At 42.0% G+C, this 13,494-nt stretch overlaps 1 protein-coding gene across 1 annotated transcript in view; it reads left to right on the top strand.

The window, feature by feature from the left end:
- CERS3 (ceramide synthase 3) overlaps positions 1-13,494 on the top strand; it is a 44,027-nt gene that overhangs the window by 2,042 nt on the left and 28,491 nt on the right. The window contains exons 2-4 of the mRNA XM_075100685.1: positions 6,679-6,861; positions 8,448-8,565; positions 10,629-10,747. Coding sequence (XP_074956786.1) covers positions 6,680-6,861; positions 8,448-8,565; positions 10,629-10,747 — 419 coding nt within the window. The 5' untranslated portion in view covers position 6,679. The remainder of the gene's footprint in view (positions 1-6,678; positions 6,862-8,447; positions 8,566-10,628; positions 10,748-13,494) is intronic.

Below are 13,494 nucleotides of genomic sequence, written 5' to 3'. Positions count from 1 at the left end.
TAATTGCCCTATAACTAGGCACTTAAACTGTTTACAGTTGAGATTTGTACAAGCTAGGGAGTAAATTTGAAGTTAAAGGTCTCATAGCAATCTTAATTCAGCTGTTTTATGTGTATGGAGTATTTCAGTGTTTCGTCATAAGAACCTGGAAGTCCAACAGGTCTTTTAGTCTGCGCTGCCACTGACGGTATGTGCAGGCTCGGTGAGGTGTCATTCACGCTGCGGCTCAGGTTGTGCGGAGTTTAACCGGAGTCGTGTGTTCACATTTGGACAAACGAGATGAGAAAAGACAAGGTGCAAAGAGATGGTAACATCAGTCCCATATCCCGCATTCCGTTCTCTCCTCCGCAAACTCTTTATGCCAATTAGGCCGAAACTGCTCCACCAAATGCAAAAAGCAATGTCTCCAACGGGCAGATACCTACAGCTAACAACTGATGCCTGAATGAGTGGGTTTGTGTGGAAGAAAACAGTGGAGGTCAGGATTGCCCTTGCTGCCTCAGGGACTAATGATTTTTTAGCATAAAAAAATATCAGTGGAGAAGCTAATCTATTGTCGCATCCTGTGATTTCTCAAACTTGCAAGTTTGTCCAGCTGTTGTGCATTTGAAAGGCTGCGTGGCACAATATCGACTGTCAGCGCTTGCACGAATGCTAAACCATTAACAAGTTCAGGTCTGTACATGTGGGGACTTCTTGGGTTTTATTAAAGATCACTTTTCTGTAGTATTGGGATTTTTTTTTTTTTTCAAAGGTATCCCTTAGGTAGTGCTTCTGCTAGCCTCAGTAGGAAAAAGGTTGCATAACTCCTAGCAACAAAGCATGGGTCCTGTATTTTTTCACCTGCTTCATGGTGGTGATTGCAGTTGGGATTCTTTAAACCATGTGCTGTCTGTTTTTAGCAGGACACAAATCTTCTACCGGAACTTGTGTGGTAGCTGTTGCATATATTGCTCAGTCTTAAGCAAAACCGAAAACAAAACCTGTGATACGGTGGATCTGATCTTTACTTACTCTTTTAAATCACTTTGGTTTAATGTTGATGATTAACAGCGTGGAACAGCTTTGCTCTGTCTTTTCATATCTGGGAGACTTGGTTTTTCTCAACAGTCACTGCGGCAGCCTTACCAGTTCCACCAAGTTATGAGAGAAGTAGGAGAATTAGGTTATTCTTGCTATTCGCTGATTTCATTCTTGCTCTGTTACACTTTTGGAGTCACACTGAATGCTTAGAGAAATTAAGGCTTCTTTCACTTGCATGTTTGTGTTAGTGATCCATTGGATTTTTTTAATTTATTGAGTAAATAAGGATAGGAAATCCTCCTAACACATCCTTCAAACCTGGATATCGCCTTCTGGTTTTGGAAATGCAGTTTTTGCAAGCAAGAGCTTTTGTGTGGAGAACACAATTAAAGCTTTGGCTCCGTTCCTTTTTATTCATTCCCCAGACTCCAGCAGCCAGAAATTCCACTCCAAAGGAGCTCCTGAATTTGTTTTTCAAAAAGTAGTCACGTAGCTCTTGTAAACCAAAATTTGCTCTTTTGCGTAATGGCATTAAAAATATGAGTGTTCTAACTGAATATTTCAAGGATCCAAGGAACAGAGCTTTGAAAGAAACTTCACATTGGTACATCCCAACTGTGGAGGCTTTCCTTTAATTAAAAGGATGCAGTTCCTCAAGTAATCATTCCTGATTTTCCTGTTTACTGCTAGCCCATTTAAAACTCGATTAGGCTACAGGGGAGATCCTTCCTTAGCAAAGAGGTGATTACATTTCTTTACTTGCAGTATTTAATTTCCAAGACGCAGGGGAACTTCCCAGTTTTATAAAATAGCTTTATTTTATTGCTAGACTGGCTTTTAGGCCCTTCTACAGCAAAGGCAACAATTCTAGTGTTGTCAGTGAAAATAATATTGGCGGTGCTGGTGTATGGATAGGAATCTGGGAAGAAGCAGGGGGTTGTTTTCACCCTAGGTTGGGCAGAATATGGGTCAGTCAGCTGTTGTCACTTCTCGCTCCTGCTTGCTTGGTGGTGGTACAAGCTGTAAGGAAAAAAGTTCTGAGTTCAGTGCTCTTGGCAATAGGAGGTTTAGGCCGGGTAGGCTTTCAAGTTTCTTGTAAGGGCTTGTCCAAATCAGGAAAAGCTGGGCCTTTGCATCCGCTGCCCATGCTTTGGAAGCAGTGTGTATGAGGGCAGAATAACAACTTGTGACAGTTTATGCAAACTAGAAAGATCAGCTGCCTTTGTAATCTAGTACCTACAGCCTGATCCCAGCACTGGAACTGGTTGCCACCACTTGTGGTCACACTGGAACACCTGCCTTTGTGTGGTAACCAGCTCCTGTCAAAAGTAAGTGTCCTCTAGTTTTATGCTGGTGTACTAGGGAAACGAACCTGGCTCTGGAGGACTGCGGTCATAGCGCTTCTCGGGGGAGGATGTTTCTCAGCAGCATAAAATGAGCCTGTTGCAAAAGCCAGTCCTCTCACCCAAGTGCTAAGAAACTGGTTCTCCCATTTCCCACCTAGATTTCAGGCACTATATGAGGAAATGCCTGTCTGCCTCACCATTGCTGCTCATAGCCCCTGGGTGGCAGAATGGTCAGCTTAAATAAGCAGAAGCCTTTCATTAGTCCTTTCCACAAGAGGACCTGTGGTGGATGCCCTCCCTTTCCCATTCATGCTATGGGCACTTGGAAGAGGTGGTCTCAGTGTGAAATTGTATGGCCAAAGGGTTTCTGGCCTTCCTAACCTGTTAGGGTTTAACAAGCTGCCAAAAGTCTTTGGGTTAAAATTGAGACTAAACTGTATAGACAACGTCATTTAAAATATATGCAAGTGCTTGAGGTTGGTCTACATGTAATATGCCAGAACAAAAGCCCTGGTGGGGCAAAATGTTTTTTCCAGAGAAACTAGCGTGCAACAATAATGGGAAAAATTTCTCTCCTATGGCACTGGCGATGTGCCTTTAACCTGATGTGGTCTGAAAGCAGAGTTTGCGCTCTCTGGCTGTTCGGGCTCTGCCTGGTGAATTGACACAGATGTGGGATGAAGGGTTCTGAGAAGTCCTGGGCAGCTGGTAATCAGGGGAGGAGAGATCAGCAAACAGCAGCTATGGTTTTTCTAATAGACAAAGCTTGCTAGAGACAAATGGCCCGTGTGCTTTCTGTCTCCTTTTCTCCATCCTCTAGCCTCTTCTGCTGTGATTTACGCAGCCATTGTTTAGGGCCAAAAGGGTTCAAAGTAAATAATTTAGAATGAAGCAGTCAAGTCATAATGTGGAGAAAGCTGATAATGAGGATTAGCATTTGGGACAGTGGTCGCTCTAGATGCGGTGAGTAAACCATAGAGCTGGATTATTTGTATCGGTGATGCTGTGGGAGCATTGAAAGAACCTTTTTGGCAGAGGGGATGGGATAATAGATGGTTCATCTTTAAAGGTGTAATTGAATTTCAATACCAATTTTAATCAGGGTTTCTAGGAAGCAGCAAGCATGTGTTTGTGGAGAAGGAGATGATACATAAAGCTAGAGCAGAGTTATGCTCAGTTTGCTTTGAGTGGTGCTTCCTGAGATGGAGACTTCTGTGAGGTGTCAGCTTCTTTTTCATACGGGAAAACATACAAAGTACGCGTGGGTTTTGTGAGATATTTCTCAGCAAGCTGAAAGGGCCACAGCTTGCTGGTAACACAGGAGAAGAGAAGCTTGCTTCTATATAATGAATGCAACAAAACAGTATTTAGGGAGTTCCTATATGTTACAGGATCTCCATGATTTCAGCAGGGATAAAACTATTTGATCACACAGCCACACCTGTCAGCCATTTAAGAGCAAAGAAGGCAGAAAGAAACCAAAATGCTCAGGTCACTGTTGCCCAGGTGTGTTTGGAAGGACTTCCTCACCTCCCAGGTGCTCCAGGAACCTCATGATGAGAACTGAAGCTGAAGGGAAACAGGCAAACAGGCTGTCTGCTTAAATAGCTGGTATTATGAAGATGGAAATCTCCAAGATTGCCTAGGGAATGGCCTGATCTGCTGCAGTGAAAACATAGGTTGGACGTAGGGTGAACATCCAATTTGGGGGTAACAAAGCATAAGGATAGGCTGCAGACAGACGTGGAATGTCGTCAACAGTTTTCTAACTTGGACAAGGTTCATCAGGGATGGTCTGATCCCCCGTGTGCAAGGCAAGTCCTGGTACAAATACAGGGGATTACAGAAGAAAATTTCAGAGAACCCACCTTTCTATGACTCTGTTTGGTGTTTGTGAGGAAGGAATCCTGCTGAAATCTGTGGATTCTGGATCAGACTCCAAATCCAGAATTCCCTTAAATTTTAGATTAAGCGTGTGCTTACGAGCTTAGTTTAATAGAGATGTATTAACTAATTTAAGACCTGAAAAGATAGCCATATGGTAAGGCATCCATGTGTGGAAGGGAAACAGGAATTAGTGAAATCCCAAGAATCCAATGTGAAAATACTCCCTCCTGTGTTTTTTCTAGTGTTTAGGCATCCTGGGTGCATATTCAGTTACAACCCATCTCACCATAGTCTGGCTGTTAGTGCCCTTTCCTCTGTGTCATAATAGAGTGGCCTATTTTTACTGCAGTTACAGTTTGTGATAGTTTGCGGTGCACAATCTAGTTTAAGAATATAGATATATTAGGAAGCAGAACTGTGTAATGAGCCTCTCCCCTCGTCTTCTAGGGCAGTTTGTCTGCAAGACTCTCTGTCTGACCTAAAACATCATGTTTCAAAGCCCTGCTTCATTATCATGGCGCCTGCTAGCTGTAGTTAAGGGTCTGCTAGCAGCCCCATTATAAATCCCTACTTCCAGGAGTTTATAATTCAGCAGTAAAAAATTGCTCTAGGCTGGAACTTGGCATATAAAGTTTTGGTGCAGGAACAGTTGTGGTTTCTCCCTCCTTTATTTTGCATTTGCTTATACACACACAATTAATTTGGTAGGTTTTTTACCATCCCCTTTTGGCATTTAAAAAGATTAAATGGCTGGGTTATTAATATTGCAATACTGACTACTGTGCATGGCCAGTAAATTGATTCGCAGTGTCTGTTAGCCCAGCTCTGTTTGATGGGTACAAGCCTCTGTTCCACTAACCTGCTGCAAGGCTTCAGCTCAGTGGAAGCAGCCCAGTGCGGATCGCAGGGACTGTTTGTTAGTTAAAGCGGGCTCCGGAGCCAGCCGTGTCCGAAGCTGGAACGCCTGTTGAGCACACTAAGCTGCGTGTCCTGATCCGGCACGGGTGGAAGCTGTGTGTGGCTGCAGGCGAAACTAAAGCTGTGTGGCCCCTGCTTAAGTATGGAGGAGCACGAAGGCCTGAGCTACGATCTGTCCTCAGCATCGTTTGGTCTTATTGCTTGATCCTATAGAAATGTATCACTGTGATATCTCCAGATGGGATCTCTAATGCTATGAGGAGACATGGTGGAAACTCTCCCAGCTCAGCTGTTTCCTCATCAAAATTATGGTTCAGTGAGATCAGTTATTTCCTCATACTTTTTTCTGGTTTACAGGAAACTTTAGCATGGAAAAAGTTATTTAAATTTATTTGTCCTGGAAATTATAGAAAAAAAAAACTTATTTCAGTCTATGGAACACATTATAGTAACTTCTATCGTTATTCAATTTTAGAATATTTTTATAGGATATATAACATGCTTGTACTGTAAAGCACTTACAACTAAATGAGGGATGGCAGAAATTTCTAAATATATAATGTAGAAGACGAAGCTTGAAAAAGACTTTTACAAGAATGAAATGCTTTCGTTTAAGTGAAACTTTTTTCCTTCAAGAACTGATTTTAGACATTTTGCTCTGATGTAGGATTTGGTCACGATTAGATTATACTTGCAAATCCCCCAAAAAGCTCACTGTGCAGTGTAATTTTTATACTTGGTCCTATGCACAGGTGTTTGCAGAATCAGGTTGAAGGTGTGTAGTCCCATTAGCATATTAAGCAGCAGTAATTCAGTAGGGAAATGTCTTTGTTATTACGGAACTGAGTCACCCCCTGGACCTTATCATTTCTTTTCCACCCTTCCACCCACTTATATTTTATTTATGAAGGCGGCCTAGGGAAGATCGGTTCTCTTTTTTTGTATTGGTATGATAGATTATAAATTATTATTGAAAAAGATTTGACCGGGTACTAAGCAGTTTAGTGTGAATGACTGAAATGAGTCCACAGATTAACTCCCTGCTGCAGATGTCAAAGGCTCTGCATTGGTTTATACCAGATCAAAATTTAGCTCTGTTACTTTATCTTCTGCAGGATGATAATTGCACCTGCATGCTCTAAACTGAGGGGTTTTCAGCTTCTTCTGATTTTTTTTCCTTTTTTTTCTCTGACAAAACTGACACGGTTGCACACTTCACTGGCAAGGTCTGTTTGCTCTTGATTTAGTCCGGCACACCTGAGCATCTCCACAGTGCCTGCAGTTTCTCTCTAGTGTCTCTGTTGGAGCCGCAGTACCACTGCGGGCCAGGACAGCTGGTTCTTGTGGGACTGAGCCTCATCTGCTATTTGCTTGTACCTTATCTTTAGGAAATGCCCTGCCAGCTGGGACCCCCTGTTCTACACAACAAGGTTCAATGTTTTTTTCACGCATTTTCTTTTTAATACGTTAGGAGTAATTTTTAATTATCTTTTTATTTGCTTAGCATGGCGCAGATATTAAAGACACTGAACAGCTGGTTCTGGTGGGAGAATATCTGGATGCCCATCAATGTCACGTGGGCGCATTTTGTAGACCGCGATGGACTTGTCTTTCCAAAACCACACCAGTTATATGCCACAATACCATATGCTTTTGTATTGCTGATTATCCGATTCTTCAGTGAAAGGTAAGAACTATAAATGTGATTTTATGCTAATGTTAATCCTTGTTAATGCTAAAAATTTTTGAAAAATAAGATATCTTTGAATTGATCTTCTTATGTTTTGATAAAGGAGGATTAGTTGGTGGTTTGCTAGAAAGATCCTAGTACAGATAATACAGCAGATGAAAAATTGGGAAATATTTTCACTATTAGGTATATGTGGCTGTGATCCAATACAGAAGGAAGATATTTCTATCTAGCTTTTCTAGAACAGCGTTTGGATAATTCTAATTATCTCGTTTTGCTAGAGATACAATTAATCCAAAACCATTTGGGTTTCCTTTTCCTTTTTCTCCTTTGATGGAAGAGTAGAGGTATTTGTCCTCTGAACCAAACCTCTCCTTTCGTTTGGTCCTCCACCAGCGCATTTGTGTGAGGCTGATAGGTCCCAGGTGTCTAGCTCTAGCAAAACTGGGCAGGCAGACTGGAGGGATCTCAAAAGCTTCATGTGAACATTTTGTGGAGATCTAGTAATACTGATTCTTTTTTTCCTCACTTTGGCACTGAAAGATGGATTGCTTCTGCAGCTGGAATCTTATGGGACAGGAAGAGGTTGGCTCCACAGAAAAAAATGCTACAAATATATTTAAGATTTGCAGTGCGTTGACTTATTTATTTGTGTGTTTTTTGCTTGACTTTTTTTTCTCTGAAGAATGTGATTAGTAGGTTTTTCTAATTATTTCAGGATAGAATGAGGAAATCTGGAATGTCATAAGTTGGACAGACTTAAACCAGAACCAGATAAGATCATTTATGTTAGAGATCAAAAGTAATTTGGATCGTATGTTTATAAACATTCACAGTGTTTCCTGAGTAAATGCTTGCCCAACTGTGTCTCACTGCGCTGCTATTGGAAATCACTCGTGTGAATAATTAGCCCACACATCTGGCCTGCAGTGAATCTGCCCTCAAATGAGGAAAACTGACCGCTGCTATGAGTAATAAGGAATCAACTGCTGATATCAGCAGGAGCAAAGGGGGGCTTTTTCAGAGAAGCCTGCCCAAGTAGAAGAGCGAAGCATTTGGAATGCTCTGCAGCAATTAGTATTGGGAAATGGAAGAGAAAGAAGCTGTCTGTCTCCAGGGTAGTTGCTGTGTGCCACAAGCCAGAGGCTGCAACCCAAATGTCTTGGTCAGTGGTAGCCCAGTGAAGCAATGTGCTAAGTGACTATCTGCCACTAGGGGAAAGTCTCCCAGGAGCAATCTTTCAGCTTACCTGGAGAGAGCATCTGTTCCTTAACTGCTGCTTAACTCCAATATGCCTCTGAAAAACACAAGGACACAAACATCAGGATCGTTTATTTCATTTTATAGCATTTCGTGACCACAAACTTGAGTTCTTGGTTTTGTGCTTGGCATAACTGCTAATATGCGATGGTTCTCTCTAGGGATTAGCTAGCGGGAAATTCCTTTCTCTCACTGTGCACTATCCATACCCTATGGCAGATTGAATTGCCTCAGAATTATTTCCTTCATATCCTGGTGAGAGAATAGCTCAGGTCTTGTAACTGTGTTGTATTTTTAAAGTTTTTCCCGGTATGTCTTTCCAGATATGTTGCTATACCTCTAGCAAAAGCCTTAGGTATAAAGAACGCAAGACGTCTGAAGCCGCAGCCTAATCCTGTTTTAGAGAGTTATTTCCGGGAGTGCTCAAAACATCCATCCCAAGTAAGGATTCTCATTCTTTTACACTAGTTTTGGTTTTGGAAAATCCCAAGTCTCACTGTTTCAATCAGCTATCAGCAATGACATCATGGGATGAGTTCCAGCTGATTGACAGATGACTTAATTTATTTGGGTTTTTGTTGCTGTTCTGCTGACAAGGGTATATGGCATCCAAAACAGAAAATATATTTAAGATGTTTAATTTTCTGGCATGCTATTCTAGGTTAGACTGTTTAATATTATTTCCAGTGAAGATCAGTGTTCCATCTTTAACTCATTCTGCCTGGAGAAAACATCAGCTGACATCTGTTGTTGGAAAGCGGTATCATATTTATTGCAAGCTATAATATTGGAACGCTGGCATGGAAGCCTTTTGATCTGTTATATTGCTGCATACTTAATCCTGGCTTATGTGAGAAAGAAAAGCAATCTTTCTGTTACCTTGCTGTTTGTTTTCATATTTGAACAAGAAAAAAAAAGAAGCAATGTTTACCATCTCAGAAAATGAGGCAACTTCATTGTTGATGGGAAACAGGTATGTTGCTGTGAATGCAGCATCAAAAAGTTCACTTACCTGAGCCCAGATACCAAACAATTGCAGAGTTCCTACGCTGCTTTTGAAAAAAAAAATGTGCTTTCTAGTACTGATCAATATTGATAATTATTGATACGTGGAACTTCGCTTTCAGTCCCTACCCTCTGCTATTCTCTTACTGTGTCTTTTGCCTGGTATCATCAGGAGTAGATGTATTTGTGCTCACATACGAGCTCTTCTCTATCTGGGCAAGTATCCTGGTCTCTCTATTTCACATCTTCCTTCTGCACGACTACAGTTTGACAATTAATCTCTGAGAGGAAGCACAGCATTTTTATACTTGTCAGTACATGGGAAAGATTCAGGCTGCCTCCTTTAGCTGTCCAGCTTGGGGACCAGTGTGCCGGAGGATGCATTTGGAGGCCTCGCTGGCAATTGAGGGCATCTAGGCTCCATCGTCTGTCAAAACAAAGTCAGTGTTCCTGCGTGGCAAGTAGAGAGCTTTCCAGCCAGCGGGATGGGCTGTGAACACAGAGGCTGTTTGCACTCCTGCCCTTCCCGGCAGCTGAGGTGCCTTTGCTCTCATATGAGAGCTTTCTCTGAGGGTAGGAGACTAACTGAACTGGATTTACCTTGGTGGAGGCAGTGCTGCTGCCACCCACTCTTTGCATACTAGTCTTGCGGGAAAGAGCTTCCCCAGGGATGAGTCGCACACCACCTCTGCTCCTGCAGCAGCCCCAGGTGAGGTCAGCCCACACCTCCTGCACTTCAGCATGGAGAGGGGAGGCAGGAGGAAGCCTACAGGCTGCTGCACCTGGGGCACTGAGCACCCAGAAATGCAGAGGTCACACTGCCTTGTGCTTAGCACATGCTGGCATGGCTGCATGGCAGAGCCGCTTCACCTTCAGAGCACGTGTAAAGCGGAGACACCCAGCCGCGGCACTTGAATGGCTAGCTGCAGTTCTAGGCAATGCTCTAGCCCTGATTTATTTTTAGGTGTCAAAAGGCAGTCTGGGTTTTGCTCAGTGAGGTTAATTGACTTGTCCTGTACCACAGAAGTATCTTGGATTTGAGAACAGAGCACAGGTCACCTTAATTCCAGGTCTGCATCTCACCTGTGAGACTCATTTAAATATAAACTAACAGTTAACTATGTATCTAATACCTTACCTAATGTCCACGTGCGTTGATACATGGCACTTCCCCTCTGGTCCAACTTAGCAGTAGAAGTTGCCTCTTTTGAAACTATCAGAAGCCACCAGAAAGACAATGGCACAGCTTGTGGATCTGTACATCTTGTGCCTGCTTTAGTTATATAAACTAGCATCTCGAAAATCCGGTCACAGAAAAATTAACCAGGGAGCCTGCAAGGTAAACACACACACACACACACCCCCGCCCCGATAGTTAATATTAGCAATGTTTTTAAATTAAGACCTTACAACAGCAGGAAGCTGATCTGTGAACTACAAAATGAATGAAGATGACACTGGAGTACGTCTTGTTGCTAACACTGTTCTATTTTTTGCAGTCAGAGATTCAAGGCCTTGCCAAAAAGTGCAACTGTACAGTCCGTTTGGTGGAAAAGTGGTTTAGGAGACGGCGAAACCTTGAGATCCCAACAGTGCTTCGGAAATTCCAGGAAGCTTTGTAAGAAAAGACAGTGCTTTTGATTACTATGGATTTTACTGTTTTGAAAAAAATGATTGAGGTCCTCAGGTGCCTCTTAAGGGGGACGCATTTCCAGAAAGCTGGGTCTATCTGACGAGCATTTTGGTTTGTGCATACACAAGCAAATTGAAAGGATCTAGAAGCATTTCTCCAAATGGTGTGACTTAAAAAGGTTAGGTTAACAGCTTCTCCTGGAAAAAAACTCAAAAATATGTTATGGTTTTCGTCATTTTGTAATAATGGCCTTATCTGTAGGCTCCTGCTAGGTAGTGCTTAATGAAAACATGCAGAGAACAAGAAAATATTTTGGTCTGCCAGTAATCATCAGGGAACAAAAATGCTTACTCATTCTTGTTTATACGTAAATCCATACTGTCATCTTGGGATGCTATTGTGTACAGAAGTCAGTTCAAGAGCAGGCGTCGTGGCATCAGAACTAAATGGTAGGAGTCAGAGCTTGAACACAGGGTACTGTGCAAAACACGAGCTCAAATACGCTGATAAGAGTGGGCTCTTGAGCAATTTTGAGTGATAATAATTAATATGTAAAAAGTTTCGAAACCTCCTGCATATGACTGAAAACTGCAACAGCTTTCAAGAGTGTGATTTTTTTTTCATAAATGTGTGAGAATTTCCCCATACGTAAACATTTTACTATTTAACTATTCCAGTGTTATCCAAAATCTCATACAGATTGCAAATCCCAAAATGGGTATGGGTTTACTTACATACCTCATCCCTTTTGGATACTGGAATTAACTGTACCAGTGCAAAACACTTTAACATCCTCTGTATTTGGATTTTTGACTATTGTAATTACATTGGCAAAAATTCAAATTATTATTATAATCAACGTCTTTTAGTATAAATTAGCTTAAAGCATGGGGGCTAAAAGTACAGCTACAAAACTCGAAGTTGAGTACTTTATCAAGAGTATTTTCAATATGAATCAATATGATAATGACTTGACAATGCCCTGTGCTGGGCACGTATCCAGTTGGTAGACGTAGATGTGTCACTCTGAAGCCTTGCGTTGAGTAAACTGTCCTGGCAAACGACATCCAGAGTTTATTCCTACCGTTGTTTTGTGAATCAGTGAGCTTTGTTTTACAAGAGACAATAAGATTTCCTGCTATTGATAGAAGACCTACCTGCTGTGGATGTATGTCTCTAGTAACACGCAGCCGAAGACTGAAATTAAAACTTGCTTGGCAGCTTGAGTGAGAATGAAGCGAACAGGTTTCTCTTGTGCAGTTTCATGAACCTTGCTCTGCTCTTTGTCAGTGAATTTAATTGGATATAATTCCCAAGGCAACAAATGAGGAACAGAGTTATTCCACGCTAGTAGTCGGTGTTATGAAATTTTTTTAAAGCCTGCAATCTTTGGGATCATTTTTCTGAATCACAAGGAAAATCTGATGAGCCAGGTCTAAGCCATACTTAAGCTATTAGTGCTCTCCCAGTTAAGCAACAGCGGGGTTTGGAAAGCCCTTTGCATGAAACCTTCTGTGCCTTAAAAGACATACCAGCCACTAACTTCACCTACTAAATTATTTTTTTGTTAGGCTCAGTTCAAGAGAAAAGATTTGTGAAGTTAAATCAGAAAATCCTTTTGCATTGCTCTTGTCAGTGCTCTCCCTGGTGGCCAGGTTCAGAGCTTAAAAGGCACTTGGGTAAAATTTGGTGAATTTGGATGAACTTTACTTTAGGTTTTGTTCACCAAATTCAGAAAGGAGCTTGGCTAAATGCAAAATGAGGTAGTGCTCTGGCAGTCTCGCACGTATAATGAGTTCATCCGAAGCGCTGTGTGTTTATTGCCAAGTGCATTCAATATATATTTGTAGGGCTGGGGACTAATGGCGCAGTCCTGTTAGGTGCTCTGTGCTTTCGATCCGATTCAGAAAACGGCTTACACTTTACAGTCAACACAGAATCAGTCCCACTATATCTGCTGGACTATTCATACCTCCCTTGCTTGAAATAGGAAGCATGAGGGCAGAGTCAGTCCCTGTGTAAAAACTCTATCCCATGTCATGGTGGTGTTTTTTCATAGCATCTCTTGGTTAACTCTGAGCCAAGTATTACTTGTGGGTTCCACTCTCCCCTTCCATTTGCTCTCCTAATTTCCACCATGTACCTTAGAATTTTCCTGTCTGTGCAGTGGGTGTTCTGAAGTGTTGTTTTCAAATCACCTGAGGAAAGATGCTTTGAAGTTGAAGAGCAAAATGATTGTTTATTACCAGCGTATCAAGTGGCAATTTCATAATTGTTTTCTTGAGTTCTTCCGCAGGCATGAGACCTATTATCTTGTCTAGCCTCTGCCATTCCATCTCATCTTTTGTTTTGTTTTTCTTGTAAAATGCTGACTCAGTCTTTGAGCATCTCATTCTTTCACCTGTGATATCGGCCTCCAGGTTACGCAGGGTGCAGAAAGAAGGGGCTGCTTTTACCAGGCAGGTTCTCATCGTCTTCTCTCATGTTTGCCAAAGACCACAATCTCATTTTCATACATCTTTCAGTCCCTTAGTACAGTGGTGTTCTTGAGGCTCTCCTCCTTTTTAGCAAACTTATGTTTTCTGGGAGGCTGTTTGCTGCTCTCTTCCAGGATACCTCTCGCTCTAGAAAATGTTCCCACTGGGTTTTGGGCCATGTGCCTCTGTGATCATGACCTTTCTTAGCATGTGAAGTCCCACAGTGTTTTCCTACTGATCTTGAAGAGCTGTTCT

This window comes from Phalacrocorax aristotelis, chromosome 7 (assembly GCF_949628215.1).
Source record: "Phalacrocorax aristotelis chromosome 7, bGulAri2.1, whole genome shotgun sequence".
NCBI classification, from domain to species: domain Eukaryota; kingdom Metazoa; phylum Chordata; class Aves; order Suliformes; family Phalacrocoracidae; genus Phalacrocorax; species Phalacrocorax aristotelis.
The sequence above is the reverse complement of the archived record's forward strand: the minus strand, read 5'-3'. Positions and strand labels throughout refer to the sequence as shown.